The 16,851-nt window shown below is 33.7% G+C and overlaps 1 protein-coding gene across 1 annotated transcript in view; it reads left to right on the top strand.

The window, feature by feature from the left end:
- LOC136039561 (SH3 domain-containing kinase-binding protein 1-like) overlaps window positions 1–16,851 on the top strand; it is a 124,951-nt gene that overhangs the window by 34,996 nt on the left and 73,104 nt on the right. Inside the window, exons 3-4 of the mRNA XM_065723402.1 lie at window positions 2,702–2,783; window positions 16,688–16,830. Coding sequence (XP_065579474.1) covers window positions 2,702–2,783; window positions 16,688–16,830 — 225 coding nt within the window. The remainder of the gene's footprint in view (window positions 1–2,701; window positions 2,784–16,687; window positions 16,831–16,851) is intronic.

Here is a 16,851-nt window from a genome sequence, read left to right as displayed (position 1 = left end):
AGCTCCATATTTTTGGGGCTATCTTGGGATATTTTTGCATAAAAAATGATCTAGATAGGTCAAAAGTCTGATTAAATTTGTTAAGAGCCTTAATTTTTTTTAATTTACAAATGACATCATGTACTATGTTAGTACATCATATAAGTATTTATCATGACATCATATAAGCATTTTCTTATACCGTGTCATGCATAGCATAAATAAGATTGTTGAGTTTCCAATGCAACAGTTATTTATATAATGTAATGTCTGTTGGAAGGCCCAAAAACGAAAATATGCACTTGCAGTTACAATAAACGATAATTCTTTGAACCAACACCTGAACTACCAAACGTGATAACCTTAGGCAAAGGCCATTGTTAAATTATTTGAACTAATCATATCGAAAAATGTGTCAAGAATGAAAATGAAGAGCAAAGGCACGGGTGGTTAGAAGATATGCGAAAACCACAATTATAGCATGTTAAAAATGAAAATGAAGAGCAAAGAGAAACGCGGTTAGGAGGCATACGACACCGAGCAAGCGAGTGAGTCAAAAATGAACATTAAGAGCAAAGCCACACGCGGTTAGAAGACATGCGACACCAAGCATGTGAGCCAGTCAAAAATACAAAAGAAGAGCAAATATATACGTGGTTAGAAGAACATTGGCGGCGTATCAAAAATAAAAATGAAGAGCAGAGACGCGCGGTTAGAAGGCATGCCACAACGAGCATGTGAGCAAGTCAAAAATGAAAATGAAGAAAAAAGACACACGTGGCTAGAAGACATGCGACAAAAAACGTTTTAGCGAGTCAATTGAAATCAAACTAGACAGCGACGGTCAAAACGTGTCAAAATTGAAAATGATAGCGATGATGATTGGGTTTGGGATTTTGGACATGGACTAGGGTCATAAATGTCTACCATACCTTTGTTAAAAAACAAAGTTTCGACCATATATATTTCATTATGACGAAAGATACACCGAGGTAAAACGAACCAAACAAATTAAAAAGGATAGTGATGATGATTGGATTTTTGAATTTTCACATGGATAAGGTCATCAATGCCTACCTTACCTTAGATCCTCCTGTGCCTCCAAAGGTGCCCAGGGCGTCCAAGAAGAGTATCCAGTCGTCTCTGAAACTTGAGGCTGCGACGATGTCTTCCCATGCCGGCTGTATTGAGGTGTGAAGGTGCCGCAGGTCGTTGTACGTACGACAGAGTGTAGAAAATATGCGTAACATGCGAATTAACTTCCATAACGAACTTTTATATTTGTATATCTTTATTACGTATATGAGGGGGTTTGCCCCCTCGTTAATACCTCGCTCTTTACACTAAAGCTTAAATTTTGTCCCAATTCTTTAAGAATGACCCCTGAATCAAAAAGGCCGTAGAATAAATAGTTGAAATTACTATAAATACTTTAACGTAAAGAGATGAACCCCATATATGCTTAATAATTTCTGTTCGTTTTAAGTTTTAATGCTGCTCCTTTATTCAGTTGAAAAAAAACTTTTCCATATTTATTTTTTAATTGTTTTGTTTTTGTTTTAAATAGTGCTAGAATATCCTGCGCCCCCCTCATGGAAATTATCTTCTCCCATGACAAATTCCTCCATGGAAAGATCCTCCCACGTAGCTCCCTCCCCTCAACCCCCCTCCGAACCGAAAAATCCCCCTGAAAACGGCTGTACACTAATCAATAGCCATTGCTATACCTAAACACTGGTTAAATTGTATAACTTGCAGCCCCTCCCCCTTGGACAGTGAGGGAGTAAGTCATCCCGGAAGACATTGTTATTAGGTTTTTTGAATAAAATGACTTTCTTAAAATTTTGATCCGTTTACTTTGGGAAAAATGAGCGTGGGAGGGGGTCCAGGTGCCCTCCAGTTTTTCGGTCACTTAAAAAAAATGTGAAATTCCACATTTTTGTAGATAGGAGCTTGAAACTTCTACTGTAGGCTTCTCGGCTACGCTGAATGCGATGATGTGATTTTCCTTAAGATTCTATAATTTTTAGGGGGTATTTCCCCCTATTTTCCAAAATAAGGCAAATTTTCTCAGGCCCGTAACTGTTGATTGGTAAGACTAAATTTGATTAAACTTATATATTTAAAGTCATCATAAAATCCGATTCTTTTAACGTATCTATTAGTATCAAAATTCCGTTTTTTAGAGTTTCGTTTACTATTGAGCCGGGTCGCTCCTTACTACAGTTTGTTACCACGAACTGTTCGACTCTTTACCACGAACTGTTTGATAACCATATTCAACCTTATCGAATCAAACCTTACTGTAACTTTTGCCATCTAATATATATATATATATATATATATATATATATATATATATATATATATATATACTGCATCGTATATATGTTTCTCATTAAGTAAAAGTCTAAATCTAATTTTGCAATTAAAAATATGAAGTGAAAGTTAACGTCACAATTGGTAATCATAAAGTACATTACTTTGCCCACAAAATTTGTAATTAATGTCCATTTTTTTGTGCGTTTTTTCTTTTTTAATTTTGACCTACAGTTATCAGTTGTTGATTTTATCTTTGTTTGCCAAGTGAGATTTTAATCCCGAGTTAGAAAGAGAAGGAGGTATTTTGGCTCTCCCTGAGGAATATTTTCAGTTCTATCTTTGATGTGGAAATGATTGGGAAAATAGATTGACTCACTTAACTCTCTGTTAAATTCTACAGGTGGTTTCAGAAGAAAAATTGGAAGAGACAACAGATAAAAAAGAAGAGGAGGTGCAAGCTGATCCGTCTGTTGTTGTGAGGCGTAAGTTTTTCTCCTATTTTTATCTTAATGGTACTGGTATGATAAACGCCCTGTCGCTCAAGTTGTTCTTTGATTGACGCATTATAGAAACCGTTTTTTTTTTTTTTAGTTTCTTTCAGCTCAATGTGAGACAAGACAAAGAGAAGTGACAGAATAAATAGAAAATATGTAATTTGGGCTATGAAAATGCACACTAAAGGTGGGGTGTTTGTGTGTACGTAAAGTATTTAGACAGTGTGAAGTTAGAAAACAATTCTTACTACATAATGTGCAGAATAACTGTACCTAACATATTAGGCGTGCAGACCCGTTATATTTTACCCCCCAACCCTGAATATGCAAATATATAGCCCAAATTTGTTTCTAAAGTATTATATTTTATCTTACTTTGGTATATTTCATTAGGATAGAGTGTCATTAGAAGAACATTAGGTAGCGCGTATATCATACAAGTACCTTCTTAATTACCCGATGTCTTTCTGTCTATTTACTATTTATTTATTTAATATTGCTGTCTATTTATCTAAATTGTACAGTGCATTTCATACTCCTGTACACAGGGGAGCATGATGCATTCTATAAGTGTGTGTAGGATTTTGGTTGGTGGGGGGGGGTCAGCTAAAATGTATTGGAGGTTCAAAAACTTGCTAGCAGTTCAGTCTATTAATGTCAATATCTCCTTTTTCATTAAAATTTATATGTAACTTTATTATTAAGCTTCCAGCAAAAAAGCCTGATTGATTAAATCTAGATCAGATATAAAATTAAAAGAAATCTATTAATGCTTTTTACATTCTATTGTCTTTCTTGTCCAAGTTGCTTAGAACATCGGCAGTATCCAAAATATTATCTCGAATTGTAGAGGCAGAGACATGTACATACCCGTTCAATTTGACCTCTCCTTGCAAAAAAAAATTAAGAAAAACAGCAAATATTTGCTTTTTTTCAAAACAGGCCGACAAAGGGACAGAGAAGTTTCCCTCGGCCACTTCCTATAGAAAGATGGCTATAAAAACTTGGGAGAAGTCTCAGTTAAGATAGCATTTTTGTTAAAAACATTTGAAAAGTTCACTAAATTCACATCTGGGAACGGCATGACCCCCACAACCCGTGGAGCGGAGGCTGTAATTGTTAATGGCTTCAAAAACTCGTCCTCATACGGGCCAGGTTCTATTAACTAAAGTAGTTAAATCTATTCTTCCTTAGATAGTTGTGCCCCTAACAAAACTGTTTAATCATTCATTTAAATGTGGTGTTTTTCCAGGTGCTCTCAAGCGTGCTCGGATTATTGTTGTGTATAAAGGTGGACCAAGAAATGATCCAGCAAATTATCGACCAATTTCAGTTTGATCAGTATTTAGTAAAATGTTCGAAAACGCTATGCTTTCTCATCTCCTTACTTATCTAAAATCTGCAAAAATTCGTCATGATTTTCATTTTGGTATCTCATTAGATTCGGGATTAATTCCGGCTGCTATATTCCTGGATATTCGTAAGGCACTCGATTCCTTAACCCTTGAAATTCTTCTATCGAAGATGTCTCATTTTAGCATTAGGGATAATGTATTTTCTTGGTTTCAGTCATTTGAATGAGGTTAATTTCTGTCAATCCACTTTTCAGTTCAACCTCGCAAGTGAATTTTGGCGTTCCACTGGAAGTTTTTGGGCCTTTCCTATTTTTGATTTATGTAGATGATCTCTTATATGTATTAAAAAAGCCGAAACTTATTAATTGCTGTAGACTTTGTCATCCTATGCATTCTCTTGCCCATAGTACCAACTATAGTTCACCATCTTCTGATGTCCTTGTTTGTTTTGCTGATGACTGCACATTTGGCACTTGGGGAAATTGCGAATCTTTGCTTCGATTAAATTTGGAAAATTTGTTTGTGAGAGTAATTTTATGGCTTGATGCTAATTATCTTACCCTAGATTTTTCTAGGTCCAGTTTTTTTTTTATATTTTCGCATGTTTCTCAGATTTATCTCCAGTTATCAGAAATATTAGCCGAATGAATAATTCATAGATCTAAAGATCGATATGTTCGTTTTTTGGGTATCCTTGTTGATGAAAACTTGTCTTTCAAACGTCACATTAATTTGATTAAAATGAAGATATCCAAGAGTCTCGGTATTTTAAGGAAACTTAAACACAGTTTTCATGGATCAATTTTGAAAAATCGTTTTTACTGCTTGATCCAATCTTACGTTTCTTACTCTCCAATATTATGGATGTCAACCTTTCCTTCAGTGTTGAAACCACTTTCTAAGGTTTACAATAAAGCTAGAAACCTCATTAAGGAAATTAATCGTTCAGGAGTTATCCCATTACCTGATCTTGAGTCACTGTATATTCATTCGTATGCATGTTTTAGTGACCTTCCCCATCCCCTAAGTGTTCTGCCATCTTTTACCTCTGATAAAATAATTATAATATTCGCAATACCAAAAATCATATTCAAATTCGCTTAGTCCTTGCATAAGGTCAGATTTTAATCCTTTAATTGCGAGTCATATTGTGTGGAATAAGCTACCTGAATCAGCTCGAAGGTGCCACTCATCCGGTTTTTTAGAAAAAATTGTTAAAAATTATTTGGCTTCTTAGAAGTTATTTTATCTATTTTTTTATATACACATTAATTATTATTTCATTGGAGTCTGTTTAACCTACTAATGTACTTCATTAATTTAGTCTATTCAATCTATTTAGTTTTGTTTTCTATAGTTTTTATTTTATTTATATTTATTTTTCTTCTCTGAGTAAGTGATTCATGTCTTCCCCCTTCTTTTCAGGCCAAAGAGCCTTTGGGGGAATAGTAAAATGTAATATTGTATGCATATTTCATGATGAATAAATCTTATCTTATGTCTTATGACACAAATTTTTAATTTGTGTGGGTAGCGAGGGAACGGGTCCTTCGGACCAACCCTAACCGACTGTGTGCTATGATAAGATGGTAAGTATATCATCAGCAAAACACTATAGCCGTAAATCATCGCCAAGGCTATATCCATGATTTTTGTTCAGGGGGTTAATTTTTTTCGGGGAGGGGTCACAAAAAATTTAAAAAACGTATCAGAAATATGTTTTTATGCATGTTCATTATGTTTTACGAGTCAGACAAACATTGGAGACTACTACTACTACTACTAATAACTCACTGCAGCACCAAGCCGCCTGAGGCCAACACAGCCACGCACACTCCTCCTCCAACCTAATCGCCCCCCTCATTGGAGAGTTACTAGTAGTAACTCTCCTCCCCCCTCATTGGAGAGGGGGTTCAAAACCCCCTATCCCCCTGGATACGGTTTTGATCACCACTGACACCTTCGTTTTCTGCTTTTCTATGGGCTTATCCATGTCTAAAATCTCTTGAAAATATATTTTTAGCCGAAATTAAATTGATTTCAGCCGAAATTAAATTTGAAATTAATTTAATTAATTTAAATTTTTAAATTAATTTAATTTTTTTTAGCCGAAATTAAAATTTTGAATGGGTGTTTCTTCTTAACAGGACTTACTTGAATTAATCGTTTTCATCCATGGCACAGCAGACAAAATTGTTGTCTAGAAATTTGGGAACATATCTAGAATTTTGTTGGTATTTTCTAGGAATTGAACACAAATTTTGATGATTAAACGAATGCCAGTTATTTTTGAAATATTTGAATGGTTTAACGCCTGTTTGTGGGGGTTAAACGATTTTAACTCTACACTATTGGATTTTTAAGCATATGGTAATATTTTTACATTCAATATATTTTATAATAAATAATATGGTATATGTTTAATATAACATATTTTATAATAATATAATAACATAACGCATTTTTAAATGTGCAATATACAATATATTTCTCAAATATAAATATTTTTACAACACAATATATTATATAATAAATGGTAAATATTAATACGTAATATTTTTTTAGCATGTGGCAAGGTTGTCGGATATCTATGAATCATTGTGTCTGATTATTTCCGTTATAAAAGATGCAATTAACTTGATGCGGGTATATTTTTTTTCGAAATTACCTAGTTTTTATAGAAGCTTGTGCACTGCGTCAGCTGAGAGGCATTTTGACGCAGAGCGATTTACTATCCAATCACTTGGATGATATGCTGATTGCCCTGGTAATTAATGCTATTTCTAGGAAATAACAATCCATCGAGAAAAAGTTCTATGATTAGAAAGATCTGTAGCCAAACTGACCAATGATGAAAAGAAAAGAAAAAACGAGGGTAGGCCCACGTTCAGAAATTACGTACACCGGTGGCACATGCCAAGCGTGGTGGAAGTATGCCAAACGTGGCGTAAACAGTGCCAAGCGTGGTGTGAACTACCAAATATGGCAAAAACTGTACAGAGCGTGGTAGAAACTGCCAAAAGTGGCGCAAACCGTGCCAAGCGTGGAAACTGCCAAACGTGGCAAAAACTGTGCAGAGCGTGGTGGAAACTGCCAAACGCGGCGTAAACTGTGTCAAGCGATGTGGGAACTGCCAAACGTGGCAAAAACTTTGCAGAGCATGGTGGAAACTGCCAAAAGTGGTGCAAACTGTGCCAAGCGTGGTAGAAACTGCAAAACGTGCCAAAAACTGTGCAGAGCGTGGTGGAAACTGCCAAACGTGGTGCAAACTGTCAAGCGTGGTGGAAACTGCCAAACGGGGCAAAAACTGTGCAGAGCGTGATGGAAACGGACAAACGTGGCGCTAACTGTGCCAAGCGTTGTGGAAACTGCCAAACATGCAAAAACTGTGTAGAGCGTGGTGGAAACTGACTAACGTGCATGTTTGTATCTTCAGAAAAGCGTCTTAGGGGAGTAAAGATCACCCCTATAAAGCTTAACACCCACTAGAAACGCCCGCAAATGCAAGTCCCCTGAAAAATCCCTTGTCGCTCACGTGATCAGCGCAACAAAGACAGAGGAACTGTAGAGTAACTCATTGAACATTAATTAAAGTTGAAAATCTAAAAGAAAGAGAGAAGGCTTAAATAGAAGTATAGGCCTTTGGTTCGTGAGTTGGAAAGCGAATCCGGCTTATCTTCCCATACTTTCCATTATTCGTGACTAGGAAAGCTGCCAGACTGTTTTTAGCGAAAAGACAAGAGTTTGTTAGACTTGGAAAGCAAATTCAGAACACTATTAGAAAGTGATTCTTGATAGTGGCTTCTGGCCCTAAATTCAAGTTACTGCACTCATGAATATAATTCGGTACTTACGTGTTGTCCCGACCACATTTAAGAAGTTTGGTCTGTTTAATACTGGTTTTTCTGTGTGCACTCTCAGATAATCTGCTTAGATTGAGTGAGATAAACTACAATGCAGGTATATTTCAGAGTTGGTTAGGTATTTAATGTAATGTGTTCTGGACGACCTGCTTTCCATAATTCTTTGTTTTGGTTCCATAATTTTGTCACTAAAGTAATATATTTGCATCATATTTAGGATTACCCTAACTTCACATATCGTGTGTGTTCGGGGTAACACGTAAGCTGCCTACCAATAATACTTCAAATTTTGACTTTTTCTTTCTTCAACTTATTGTCAGTTACTTCAGAAAGTTGATAGTATTTTTGAAAACATTGCAAGATAATGAATGAGACTAATACTTGGCTATTCATAAACGGTGATTATAAAAATGGACACATGGTCAGTTTTCAAATAACTTGCGTTTTCTCTCGTTATTCGCGACTAACCAGTATAATATTCTCTAGCCTGTCTTATGAGCCAGCTTAGTTTTCAATTGTTTTTTTGCGACTGACACAAGAAACGTATTGTCACAAAAAACCCTTATATTTGCCACTTTAGTTTATTGAAAACATTATTTTATTTTTTCTCTCTGCACATCTTTGTTGTTGGCTGAAGACAGACTTGACTTCAAAGGTTTTTTATTTTTTAGAGCTGTCCTGAAGCTCCATTTTAATATGTCTAAAGAATTTTTGTTTTAGTATTTTAAGATTTATTGTTTAATTGAAAAGGGGGGTTGGAAACGGGAGTCTCAACTTGTGCAAAGGGCAGTAAATACACCTTTTGCCAGCAGTGTTTAGCTCCTCGTGAATCCGTATGAGAAAAGGAAAAAGTTTTCAAGCTTCGCTGGGTTTTTGCCATGAAGTGTTTCTTTCCCGGATGTAATAGCGATTGTCTTTGTTATGTAAATAAGTTGTGTCTTTTCTCACATAAATTAGTAAATTTAGACAAATTTCTTAATTCTTTTTTTGCCTAGTATGCTTGTTAGTCACAAGCACAACCGTAAGTGCCTATGAATTTTTATTATATTTTTTATGTTCTCCATAGGGTGGATCCACGGGGTGGGGGGTTGAAAATACGTTCTTGTGTTCGTGCTTGCTTATAACGAATTTGAAATTATTTCCTATGTTAAAGTTAAAAATCTTAGAACAAGCAATATTTGCTGACCACATATTTACACTCCAGTGTTGCCAAATTGGGCCATTTGCACGATTTGAGTGCTTTTTGGAGTAGTGGCGGAGTGATTCTTAAAATCAGCGCATTTTCAATGCTTATTTTTTGCAAACATGTCCAGCTTCAATACATGGTTGTCAACCGGCGAGAAAAAATCACTAGATTTTAGTGATTTTTTGTTGATTTATTTATTTTTATCTTTAGGCAATATAAAAATCGCTAGAAATAGTAATAAAACACTAGGGGTGGCAACTCTGATTCAATGTCTTTGCTAGAAAATCGTCGCTTTTGGTGCGTTTTTGATTTTATGGCTGATCTACCTTATGCTAAAAATCTGTTAAAACAGACAAATACATACAAACATGTAAGTATAATGAATGTTTTACTGTACAAAAAATTGCTTGCATATTTAAAGATACATTAACGGCATTTCAAATGTAAACTCCAGAGTAAACAATTTGTAAAGATAGATTTAATGTTATTTTTCATCAGTATCATCACTTAAGGTCAGAGGTATGTTCAAACGTTGCCGAGAATATTTTTCTTTCACTGTGAAAGTGTCTGTCTGTGTGTGCATGTGGCTGTATACGCGTGTTTATATGCACATTTCAAGGAATTAATTACCAAAAGACGTACGCAACTAAGCTACGCAACTTAACGCAAGAGAAACGCTTCAAGGTTGCGTAGATTGGGATGGCAAACGCTTTAAGAACCTCTGTTAATAAAATAAGGACCTTTGTTAATTACTAAAGGACTTTTGCGTTATATTCACAATGAAATCTGTTTATAATTTATTCTTCAATATTATATTATATTTTTATAAATAATTCGTAAATATGACGGCCTGTAGGTTTAACCACAATTTTTTTTCTTTTTTAATAACTAATAAAAGAATAAAGTGAGGATTCCAGACGGTGTAAACAGCTCCTCATCGAGCAAACGAAATATTAATTGATAAGAGTCAACTTAAAAGATAACAGGTGATTCATAAAAATTATGGTTGATTCACTACATGCAACCAATCTTTTAATTTATTTAGTCGTTAAAGCGTCAAAATTTTAATTTACATGTTCAGCACTTATGATTGAGCGTTTTTTTCTTTTAATTTTTTTTTTGGGTTATTTTGTATACAAAAAACTAAAAAACTTTTAATATTCACATTGGCTTACCATATTTTATTCAACTGTTAGTCATTTTTTAAGATCATTTCAAGTAGAATTTTATCCACAATAATATTTGTCCACATTCCATTTTAACTTACTCAGGTGAAACTGAATTTAATCCAGTCGAGACCGTGGGGAACCCTATGAGCGAAGAACCTCTGGCGAATTATGGGATTCAATTAACAGAGAAATTATTATCAGGGCTCTATCTGGGATCATCAGGGGGAGAGGGTTACATTGTCAGAAAAGCGACCGTGATATCTGGAAAGCACATAAAATAAAATCTTTATAAAACCACCCTAGCTATACATGACCTATGAAACAAAGAAGAGAAAATGTAATAAATGAAAAAAAAAATCAAAAATCAGAGAAAAACGTGGGTAGTGTCAGTCAGTGGAACAAAATTAAGAGAAAATAAGCAAATATTTTGACAAGGACCTCCACAAAGTCGCCCTCAGTGAAATAAAAACACCAGCAACAATCTAGCCTTTTGAAGTAGAGTACACGAGAGACACTGTGTCTCTTTGTCTCTCCAAAAATTAGATCAAAAAAATTTGATAAAAAAAATTAGATCAAAAAAATGGACAAATATTAAATGTCCTTTGTCTTTTTAGTCTACTTCAAAAGGTTAGATTTTTATTATTATTATTATTGGAACTGAGGATGACTTGGCGGAGGTCCTTGTCGAAATATTTACTTATTTTCTCTTATTGTTGTTTCACTGGCTGAAACTACCCTTATTTTTTTATGCTTTTTGACTCTTTTTTCATTTTTTCATTTTTTTTTCTTTTTTGTTTCATAGACCATAAAATAAGGGATTGTCGAAATATTTACTTATTTTCTCTTATTGTTGTTTCACTGGCTGAAACTACCCTCATTTTTTATGCTTTTTGACTCTTTTTTCATTTTTTTCTTTTTTGTTTCATAGACCATAAAATAAGGGATTGTCGAAATATTTACTTATTTTCTCTTATTGTTGTTTCACTGGCTGAATCTACCCTCATTTTTTATGCTTTTTGACTCTTTTTTCATTTTTTTCTTTTTTGTTTCATAGACCATAAAATAAGGGATTGTCGAAATATTTACTTATTTTCTCTTATTGTTGTTTCACTGGCTGAAACTACCCTCATTTTTTATGCTTTTTGACTCTTTTTTCATTTTTTTCTTTTTTGTTTCATAGACCATAAAATAAGGGATTGTCGAAATATTTACTTATTTTCTCTTATTGTTTTTTCACTGGCTGAAACTACCCTCATTTTTTATGCTTTTTGACTCTTTTTTCATTTTTTTTCTTTTTTGTTTCATAGACCATAAAATAAGGGATTGTCGAAATATTTACTTATTTTCTCTTATTGTTGTTTCACTGGCTGAAACTACCCTCGTTTTTCTATGCTTTTTGACTCTTTTTTCATTTTTTTCTTTTTTGTTTCATAGACCATAAAATAAGGGATCTAATGGTACTACTTTTATTTTATTAAGATGTTTCCTTCAGTGGTAGCCAACAACTAAGCGTTCGCAGCCTTTTTGTTTTTTTATATTCCATTGTTCTTTTTTTGTTTGTGATAAATCGCTTTGTCTCAAACTGTCTGATCTTGGGTCAACTCATCAAAATTTGTTTATATAAGTTTTTGTTACGTTTTTGCGATAGGCTTAGGCTCACTTGTTCGCCTGTGAGTCCTGTCTATGCAAGATTTTGCTTACAAATCCAATGGACTTAGTCCCTCAAGCGTCAACCCAAAATCAATCCAATCTTTCACTCCCTTAGTTCTATGACTATCTACCTTAGTTCTGCCCTAGGAATGATGAATGGACGGATGGCTGATAGACTTATCTATCAACATGTAAAATAACATCATTTTTATACACTCCTAAAAAGGACTTATGCCAGATTTGCCTCTCACTCACTCGGACTATCTATCTTGGCTTTTTCTACAATTAGCCATGGCTTGATGTCCGTAACTACTTGATTATTATTAAAACGAACATTATTAACATTATTTTTACATTATTTATTAAAAACGAATTTAGAAATTCTCATTCTAAAAAAACATTAGATAACTCTTTTCAATACTATTAATGTAATTTGTTGACTGAATAGTTTGCTTATTTTCAGGCTAGTAGATAGAATTTGTGACTTTTCTTTTGAAAACCCACATTTGTAGGATTTGAGACTTATATGAAAATGTATCGTGGTAAAAGCTTACAATTCAGCAAATCGAAACAGTGATCTGTGAATTTTCCGAATTGTCATTCCGATTAATGGTATATCATTTTTATGGCGTCTTGAACTTTCTTTTTAAACAAAGAGGAAGTATTAGACATTCCCTCAGCCTTAACATTCTCTCCGAAAAGATCTAATCAAGTGACGACTATGTAAATGACTATAGCCATTTACTTAGTTGATAGCTGATAAACAATTTGTGTACTTTATTTGTTTTTTAATATATGTCAATGTCCTTAATGGTACTTTAGAAAAAAAAATGCTCTTTCTGGTTCAAAATGTTTTTGCATTGTAATCTAGTTTGTTACCTTGATAATTTACTCCTTATCAGGTTGGTTGATAACGTATGTCATTTCTTTTTTTCATTTAAGTAATAATGCTCTTTTAGAATTTTCAGAGTTGTATGATAACATATTTTGTTAAAAATATACAGGCCTAATCCAGTGAGTCTCTCAAACCCCGAGTTCGTCATGAGGTTTGACTGTAATATAATATGAATAATATAATTAAATGTACGATAAAAAATAATGTAATAGGCCCACATAAGATTGACATATAAATATATAATTATGTACTTAATGTTAACAACATAATAAATACTTTATACTAGCAGGTCTATGGGTTGGACAAGGACGTTTTACGGTGTGTTATTGCTTGTGTTTCTTCATTTCTTACATAAGATGCAACCTTCGTAACTGATTGAAATTGAAGGGCAAAAAACTTTATAACATATTTTTTTTGGAATTTATTGTTAATATTGTAATTAATTCGTTTTTTTTTATTAATTGGTTATTTTTCTTTAGGGTTATTGTTGCTTATGGGTCATGGCATTATCTAGTTTATTTTGTTTGTTTTACTCATGTTAAATTTCTTGAAACATGGCTCCCCTCCCCCTCCCCCACTCTTTATACGATGTATTTGTTATTATTTTTTTGTTAGTAGCACACCCTCGCAAACTTTGTACTGTTAGTTAGTACTGTTAGCAGGCAATACACATATTATTATGTTATGATTTATGATACCCAGATGATCATGCGCAAATAAAATCGCAAGATCGTTATATCCCCACAATCTATCAATAATAAAAGAGGACTTCATGTAGAGCCTTGAGGAGCGCCATATCTTGTCGTTTGCCCCTTTTACCCACTAACCTGTTCGGCTATCAACTAGTTTTTATTGTATGTTCACAAAGTGTTCTTTGCTCTTCATTGTGTTTTTTATTTTTCATTATTTTTATACTTCATTTTTTTGTACTTTTTAGCAGACATATTAATTTTTATAACTCCCAGCTTTGTCACACCAATTGAAGTCCCATCCTATGCAAATATTTACACACTGCTATCGATACGATGGTATTAATTTACTGAACTCATAGGTCTATAAAAGCCATCCATTTTGAGCCAAATTACTAGTTCTAGTGATTACTACATACAGTTTTTTAAAAGAAATGGGCTTAATTTAACATGTCAGTGACAAGGAATAAAAAATCAAACAACATATTACTTAAAAAAATTCCAAATATTTCAACTCCGTATCCGGGAGCCTTTATCAACGGAAAAAAAAGAGAAAAAAAATTAGTAAAATCATCTAAAGACACTGACGGCAAAACAAGACAACAAGAGAAAAAAAAATACAAATTAATAAAATCTTAATAAACTTCGAAAATACTGCAGAAACTTTATTTATTTACAGCTTTTTTATTTATTTTTTAACTATTATTATTTGTTCGTTTATTTGTTATTTGTAGTATATCGCCAGGTTCTGTTGTAAAGCCCGGTTTCCACATGATCTTGGCGAGATATCCATTTCTACCCTCATTACTTCGGACCGGTCGTAACTACTCATAAAAGAGGAAGCAAATATGATTGTTGATAATGATTATGCCTAGAAATTAGTATCTACCTAAGCCTGTGAATTGGGCCTAAGTGACATGAACATTAGCGCTGCTATTTCTAAGCCCAATGTATTTCAGACTAAGAAAATGTGTAATGTCACTCAAATTAAAGGCCCGAGCTTTCCAAATATTTGCATGCTGTTTTCTACATGGAAGCATTTGTTTAATGTTGTCCTAGGCCTATAATTTTTTTTCTAATTAAAAAGGAAAGGTTTGAAGGAAATTTCTAAGAGGTGATTACGTCAGGTCTCTTATTAATCACCAGATTATTTTTGACTGACTTTTGAGTTGTGTTTTACTAGAACAAATCCGTTATCGGGAATGGCAAAAAGAGGGCGCTATAACAGATATTTATGTTTGTAAAAATTGCAAAAATATATAAAAAAAAAACAAGAACAAATTAAAACATAATCATGAAAACGTTGGTGATTATCAGCCATTGGACCGAAAGAATCGTAAAGACAGAATATTTTGGCAAGGATCTCCAACAAACCGTTCTCAATGCAAAAAAAAAACAACAAAAAAAACGCAAAAAACAACAAAAAAACAACACACGCAAAGAACAACCTTTTAAAGTAAATATTTCCGCTTTGTTAAAGGTTAGTTTTCAACTTTTAAAAGGTTAGTTTTTTTTATTTAGTTAATATAGCTAATGTAGTGAACCCTAAACAATTTTAAATGCTTAAACTATCCGCATATGAACTTTTGAACAGTGTTGTAAATGATAATTTAAAAATTGTTGTCACTATCAATAAAAATTATAAAAATATTTTAAAGTTGTTACTTTGAAATAGTGAAACAACCCTTTTTTACTAAAATATAAAGCTAAGAGGATAATGAGTTTTTGTATCGACCTTGTGAGTTTTCGATCTTTACCTAATCAATACAAGGCTCGCTATCGCCCTCCCAAAGGGCACTGATAAACTCATTTGTTTGCTAGTATCTGGAACTTACCGAGTAGAATTAACATATAAACTCTGCAAACTTACATTCAATGTCTACCGGTCATTATTTCTATTATCTGTTATTTTTGGCCCTTCTATTTCTACTCTTGTTTTTAATTTCGGTTTCCATCATAGAAATGAGCGTTTATTGTCCTTATTTATTGTGTTTTAATAATGATCTTTGAGATAAGGATCTTTGGTACTTCTTTTTAAACCTTTCCTCTTATTTTCAATCTAGGTCAAAGTTTATTTTCAGAAGCTAATCTGTGGGGGAAATGTTTAGCCCTGTTAGTTACATGCTAAAAGCCCTTTAGATAAGAACTTCTGTCTTAACGTAGATAAGGATTTTTGTATCTTCATTTTGGTGCCTTTGCTCTCTACTTCATCAATCTCAGTCAAATTTGTTTTCTAAGAAGGTTACATATGATTGAAATATATAGCCCTTTTCAATTTTATGCTTAAGGTCCTTTTTCACAATGGGTGCTTTGTCACTGTATTTTGCTCGAATCTGAGTTATGAATTAGCTTGAATCTGAGTTATGAATTTTCGGAAGGATACCTGAGACCGAAATTTTTAGTCCTTTACAATTAAATATGTAGCCCTTTAGACAAGAATTTTTGTCCCGTTGGATATTTTGTCACATTTTTGCACTTTAGTTGATAACTTTAATCTCATTCAAATCTTTATTTTCAGAAGGCAACATGCGCCGGAAATGTGTAGCCCTTTTCTATTTATGCTTAGCCCTTTGGATAAGGTCCTTTTTCACAATGGGTGCTTTGTCACTTTATTTTGCTCGAATCTGAGTTATGAATTAGCTTGAATCTGAGTTATGAATTTTCGGAAGGATACCTGAGACTTTTAGTCCTTTACAATTAAATATGTAGCCCTTTAGACAAGAATTTTTGTCCCGTTGGATATTTTGTCACATTTTTGCACTTTAGTTGATAACTTTAATCTCATTCAAATCTTTATTTTCAGAAGGCAACATGCGCCGGAAATGTGTAGCCCTTTTCTATTTATGCTTAGCCCTTTGGATAAGGTCCTTTTTCACAATGGGTGCTTTGTCACTGGATTTGGCTCCTTTATTGTTAGCTTGAATTTCAGTAACGAGTTTTTGGAAGGATACCTGAGACAGAGATGTTTAGCCCTTTACAATTATATATGTAGCCCTTTAGACAAGGACTTTTGTCCTATTGGATGTTTTGTCACATTTTGCACTTTAGTTGATAACTTTGATCTCATTCAAATCTTTATTTTCAGAAGGCAACATGCGCCGGAAATGTGTAGCCCTTTTCAGTTACGCACCACAACATGAAGATGAGTTAGCTTTAGCTGTCGGTGACTCAGTTGATTTCATTGAGGAAGTAGAGGAGGGATGGTGGCGAGGCTCACATCAAGGCAAGGTATGTAACATTTGTTTGTGT

The sequence above is a fragment of the Artemia franciscana genome, chromosome 19 (genome assembly GCF_032884065.1).
Source record: "Artemia franciscana chromosome 19, ASM3288406v1, whole genome shotgun sequence".
Taxonomy (NCBI): Eukaryota; Metazoa; Arthropoda; class Branchiopoda; order Anostraca; family Artemiidae; genus Artemia; species Artemia franciscana.
The sequence above is the reverse complement of the archived record's forward strand: the minus strand, read 5'-3'. Positions and strand labels throughout refer to the sequence as shown.